Here is a 6,358-nt window from a genome sequence, read left to right as displayed (position 1 = left end):
CAATTATGGTGTTAGAAAATATCAGCAACAGAGTTGCAAAGATATGTAGAGTTTGTCTATTAACCTCCACGTCACATCCGTGAATAACAGTTGATTTGCACCGCAAGCTTCTGAATCACTATATTGTTCAGCAGAACGCGCTCTTATAAGTTTGGCTCCCTCTGTTATATAGGATGATATATACATGTATATAGAATATATGTATTTTTAATAGCTTCACGTGGGTTTATACCAGCGTTTGCTTTGTATTCACTGATCCATCTTTGTAGGATAACAAAGCACACAGGAGAGTTTAGTTTATTTCTTTTATTTGTTTAAGGTTACCGTACACCTTCAGAGGTGTCTCGCGTCCAAACGATGTAGCGCGTCCGGTTTAAACTGTAGATACCTGAATCCTTATATCAAATTAAAGCTTATAGAGCTGGCTATCAAACTAAACCAAGAATTTTGAAATAAAATGAATTGCCGAATTTTTTGCACTGTTTTCTCGAATCAATTTTTTCACTTGGAGGAGCCTCTTCAAAAAGCTAAAACTCAAAGGGAATTTGTTCGTTTGCCTTCAAATTTTGACAGTAGCTAGTTTAACATATAAACAACAAAAGCATGTCTGCGAATTTTTTCTCTCGAAATATTTTTTCTCCGAGAGGGATTTTTGTACGATTACTCCACATTCTTTTAGATCCTATTTCGAAAATGTTCTGTAAATTTTCATTGCGATTGAATATGGCAAAACGCAGACACGTTTTTTAGCGCTTTGGGTCCGGAAACAAAATTCACTTTGACTTGTAGCTTTCAAAAGGTGATTCGGACCCTCGCATTTAGAGGTCGTGAAAAATTCGACAATTCATTTCATTTCAAAATTCTTGGTATAGTTTGATAGCCAGCTCTATAAGCTTTAATTTGATATAGGGGTTTAGGTATCTACAGTTTAAACTGGACGCGCTACATCGCTTGGACGCCAGATACTTGGGGCTTTTTATGGACACTGGTTTAGCCGTCATTAGTATAATTCGATTGTATGATCTTGATGTCTCTGCATGGTGGAATTCTTTATTTTATAGAATTTCGAACTTTTATTATTAATTATATCTATTTCCTCTTCTTTTATGTATCTTTTATCTATTTTTCAGAATTTGTAAATGAATAGTGTTTTTACAATTTGCTTGGTATGTGTTATTCTCAAACTCATTAATAATTCATCAAGAGAAAACAAAGAAAATCACTACCGTGACCGTGGTTTAGATATGTAACCCCAATTACCATAAAATTTTGCCACCTTTAGCCTTGAATTTCTCCAAGAATTATTGATCATTTGAGAAGCCATATCAAACACTCGAAAGTGTGTTTCATCAGATATCCAAACACGTCGAAGTCGTTTAAAAAAACTCGGCTGCGCCTCGTTTTTTCAACCTACTTCTCAGTGTTTGGATATCTGATGAAACACACCTTCTCGTGTTTGATATATTACATAAAGAGATAATTATAATAATTTTTTTCTTAAGCTAATAGCCGACGTTTCGGCGTCATCGTGACACCATTCTCAAGGCAAAGTGGATAAATTAATGCCAAGATTTATTTCTATTCTCTACAGTCTCTACAAATTAGCGTCACGATGACGCCGAAACGTCGGCTATTAACTTTAATTTTCGCTTGCTTATGTTTCAAGAAATCTTTATTGATCAAAATTATTATTAGTACTATTTGAATATGAATATATGGAACATATTATCATACATTATGATTGTCATCATCATTATACATGAGAACATAAAAACTGGTTAAAACAAAAAATTAAAACTGCCCTGGCAGGGGGCGGAAAAGTTAAAATTGAATGCTGCAAGGCCAGATACTAGCAGATGCTCATTTGCTCAGTGCATTGTGTTGGAACTGAAGATACTAGTACAATCCACAGCAAGGGAAAATACTTAGGCTGGATGTAAAGCAATACCATGTAATTTAACTAGCGTAGTCTCCCGATAGTATTTTTAGGGCTATGCCACGTCTTGTGACCCTATATGATTTTTGCTCAACTTAGAATCGTTAACCACATCACCAGGGTAAGATAAAGAACGATGTTAAGCTCAGCTTGAGTCTTCTCGACAAACTTTAAAAAAAAAAAAAATTAAAAATGAAGCTAAAACCAACCAACCAGTAATGGCGTTGCTAATCATGAAGCCATTTTTGTTTTTCAATACAAATACACCTGCTACTGAATACTGCAGTAACTAAGAATAGGCCCCATGTGGAGCATGTATGGCTTGTAACAAGATTAAGTTTTAGGCCGGGGGGATACTCCTTAGAAGTTTTGGTTAGGGTATGTGGCTCGCTTCTTCAATCCCTGACCCTTTTTCAGACCAAAAGATTTCATTTTCCAGGGCCCTTTTTCAGATCTGGTCTATAAAATCCACACCCATTTTCAGGCTTTCAGACTAAAACGGCTTGAAAACCAAATCCTTAGGCACAGCACATACCTATATAGCTTATATAGGGGCGTACCCCCCCCCCCCCCCCCCCGGACGTTTTAAGCTATTCTACGTTCTTTTAGCTTTTTTTGAAGTTGCAATCGGTACGTTGGTTAGGTACGTGTTTCTTGTCTCAGTCTCGTGTCCCTTTCAAACACGAAGCGTCCTGAGGTTTCTGAATGACTTGAAGCAGGGCAAAGAATTAATAACACAAGCGGCGAGGAAACAGAGGAGACAGAGCGAGTCATGTATGCAGACTCCGCTTGACTCAAGTAAATGAAAGATGTCTCGCCATATTGCGTTTCTGATTCAAAATACCATGGACCACTGGAGTGATTGACCAATAAACGGATACACCAAACTCTGGTAAACCGAAATGATCTTGATAATTAAAACTCAGTGTTTTTTCTGCACCTCCGGGCTCTTATCATCTTGACTAGTCAAACATGTCCTAATGAAACAAAACCTTAAAATAACCTGAAACCGTTTCTGATGGCTGTTTCAATTTTCTTCAGTTTCCCATTATATAGAAGTCGAAATTCAGTGAAGAAATGAACTGCACTATCTTTTAAAACGCTTACATGCGTTCCTCGCGTTTTCTCTTGTATCTTGATCCTGGCCAAGTCTGATCAGTTTTTGTCGCTGGCAAATATACTCCTCACAGCACCTTCCACTGTCAAACAGTTGCCGGTGGAACAAGGAAGTTGTCTAACAGCTCACTTCTGACTCTTTCTTTAGTGTGTCACAGCGTTGAAAATGCAATAAAAATTATTTTTATGTCCGTTTCAAGATTGTCGGATGGAGATCACAATGTCTTCTTCAAGCCATCATCTAAACAGGCGCAAAAAACGTTCGCTATCTACTTACAGCTGTTCCCTTCCTGAACTAGAACTGTGCTTGATCCCAAGATCACTAGCCTCTTAGTAGTCCGCAGTATTTCTCTTCTTCTCTTGCCTTTCGGAATCGTGTTAGAGCTGTGTTGGGTCGGATTTTGTCTGAGAATATGTCGAAAAAATGTCTATCTTTAACGTACATCTGTGTTCAACCCGTCTAGCAGTCTTTACCCCTGAGCTTGTCTTTTAGTTGTGTTTCGTCAAGACGTTTCGTACTATGTTCATGACGGCATGTCGAATGTGTCTCATCTTCCAACAGTAAATCAGAGGGTTAAGAGATGAATTAAGGTACACCAGTGTCGTCATATAAAATGAAATACTCTTTAAAATGTAACTTGACCCATCAATGATATGGATGACTAAAGTACAACAACCTGGCAAATAGCAAATCATAAACACCAGATATATGTAAAACGTTCCAACCGCAGATTTTTTCAGGCGCGCGAAATTGCTTGCATTGCCCGTCATTCCACCATTCTGTTCTGTTTGCTGAACCTGCAGGGCTTGAATTTGATGTTGATGCCGTCGAACCGTTCCATATATCTTGTAATAAAGCAATCCTATGATTATAAAACAAGTAAATTCAACAACAGCGAATATTTTGGAACGAATAGGTGTCGGGACCCATTGCGTAATGAATGAAAGAAACGCACTGAACACCCATGACGAGATCGCCACCGCAACAACACGTTTGTGAGTCACAAGTTCCTGATATCTGAGATGAAGATGAATGGCCAAGAATCTGTCTGCACTCAGAGCTACAATACCAAAGAACGAAGCAAAGAAAAATAAATATCTGATGATCCTGAAAAGCGCCAGGTAAGCTGAATTTATTGCAGTGTACTCCTCCAGCTTCATGGCGAGAAATGCAATGTAAAATGGCTGAGCCAACAAACCAGCTCCAAGATCAGAAACAGCTAGACTCAGGAGCAATGTTTTTGAAGTTTTCGGCAACGATGGAGTTTTTCTTATTGCGTGGATCGTGACACTGTTTAACATGATGGCGGTGTAAGAAAAGAAAGCGTTGAACACGCTATTAGCGATATACGACGAATCGAAGTCTTGCATTATATGGAACTTTGCCGGTAAGTTTCTAATGTAGACGTTTTTGAATAAGACACTCCCAAGATTGTATATTAACAAGTAAAGTGCCTCGGAAAAAACGCTTTTCAAATGATAAGGCTTTGTATCTTCTTCAAATTTTGTTCAAAATCAGTTCAACACCACCTGGAAACGAAACGTAGCTCGAGCATGTACAAATGCATTTTCTGTTCTTCTTAATCCTTGGACGAAGTTACCACCGCACCTTGTAATTGCCTGAACCAGATGCCTTCTGATCTCCGGCAATAAATGCAGCTTGATTTAAATATTGAGATGGGAGGTCAGGCGCACAGCAAGATGACTTTTATAATTGACTACAAGCAAGGTTTTCTTTTTCTTTTTCTTTTAATGTCTTAGAGTGGTCTTATGGCCACCTGAAATGGTACGATTGCTTTCACTTCTACCGATCTAATTAACTGTGGGCGTCTGGAAGTCGCAATTAGTATAAGAAATCGCCTGAGGTCGAGTAGAATTAAGGATTAATTTTGACGCGTATTTTCAAAGTTTTCGCAAATGCGCGACTCGGGCAATTTGCAAGAACTTTGAAAAAAAAAAAACAAGTGAAAATTAATCCTTTATTCTTCATGGACTCATTGCGATTACGTGTTTATAACATAGACAAAGACTACTTTTCCAGTTTTCCACCAACACATTAATTTAACTCAAGGCCGTCTTGCGCACAATAAGGAAGTAAAAATGTGCGCGACACACGGTTACAAAACGGATTCGCTAAGAAACAGAAGTTCTTGTCTAAATATTATCATATTGAGACAAACCGACAGTAACGCTGTTCTGTCACATCGAAATAATCGTCGTATTTTGTAATAAAATTGTCGCACTTTGTAACAAAAAAGCTAACGCACTTTGTAATAACACTTGTCCCAGTTTGTAATAAAAAAGCTAACACACTTTGTTATGACAGACCGTGGCACTCTGTAATCAAACAGGAGGCTATGTTTTGCCTTTCCTCGTGCCTTATAAATATAGGTTAGTACTTAAAAGGGTGACAAACTTTGCATAGTTCCGAAAATTCGATTGACCCATTGACTCCCGAGTGAACTTCTGGATTTCACAAAATAAGAAAAATGGTAATAAACAACCCCATACGCTGTAAAAATACACAACTTACAGGTTAAAAAAAAAAGAAACAACACTCCTATAGTCTAAAATAAGTAGGGCCTCCAAACACGAAGCAAGCAGTTATCGATAACTCTTTAGTTGTCGATAACAAAAAGTTGTCGATGACAAAACATCTCGTGTGTGAATCAAGTTATCGACTACAAATGGTGAAAAATAAAGTCGTCGATAACAAAGTAAGTTTCCTTTTCAAAAGAAAAACAACTTTAGTTGACAAACGCGGCAATTTTGTCATGAACAACTCATCAACTCATAGTCATCGATTACTTTAGCCTGCGAGCAAGCTCTCATTGCCGCAAGAGGATATAGTGCGAGTGGTGAGCGAAGCGAGCCGCGAAAGGATTGGGGCGGAGGTGAGAGAAGGAGATCTTGTCTTGCAACGATGACTGAAAATTTTTCATTTCCAAATGCCCAGGCGAAGTGAAATACCACTGGCTGAAAAATGACATACCATCAATCAGTTATGATTGATGACAGTCCTATACGATGGCTCTTCTCAGAACATGTACAAATAATGTTAAAATTTCTTTCACTGATTCGGAAACTCACCCCTCCCCCCCCCCCCCCAAAAAAAAAAAAAAAAAAAACCGAGCGAGGAAGAAAAGCGCTTTGACCTTCGGTAAAAGATTTCTGTCAACTCTGTGGTTGTTAGTTTCAACCTTCGAAGGAAAAAGGCTTGATCGGTGTTGTCCTTGCCACAAAGCAGTACGAAAATGTAGGGTTGACAGTGCAACGTTGCGAAAGTAAATCGGACCGAGTTTGCAG

General features: G+C 38.3%; 1 protein-coding gene across 1 annotated transcript; it reads right to left on the bottom strand.

Annotated features, from left to right (window-relative positions):
* Positions 1 to 1,613: 1,613 nt before the first annotated feature.
* LOC146457994 (beta-2 adrenergic receptor-like) lies at positions 1,614 to 6,139 on the bottom strand. Its single transcript, XM_085091176.1, has one exon. The coding sequence runs from the start codon at positions 4,421 to 4,423 to the stop codon at positions 3,542 to 3,544; it is 882 nt and encodes a 293-aa protein (XP_084947302.1). The 5' UTR covers positions 4,424 to 6,139; the 3' UTR covers positions 1,614 to 3,541.
* Positions 6,140 to 6,358: the final 219 nt, after the last annotated feature.

This window comes from Pavona decussata, unplaced genomic scaffold (genome assembly GCF_977016875.1).
Source record: "Pavona decussata unplaced genomic scaffold, jaPavDecu1.1 SCAFFOLD_234, whole genome shotgun sequence".
In the NCBI taxonomy this organism is placed as follows: Eukaryota; Metazoa; Cnidaria; class Anthozoa; order Scleractinia; family Agariciidae; genus Pavona; species Pavona decussata.
Note: the sequence above shows the minus strand (reverse complement) of the source record. Positions and strands in the feature narration are given on the sequence as shown.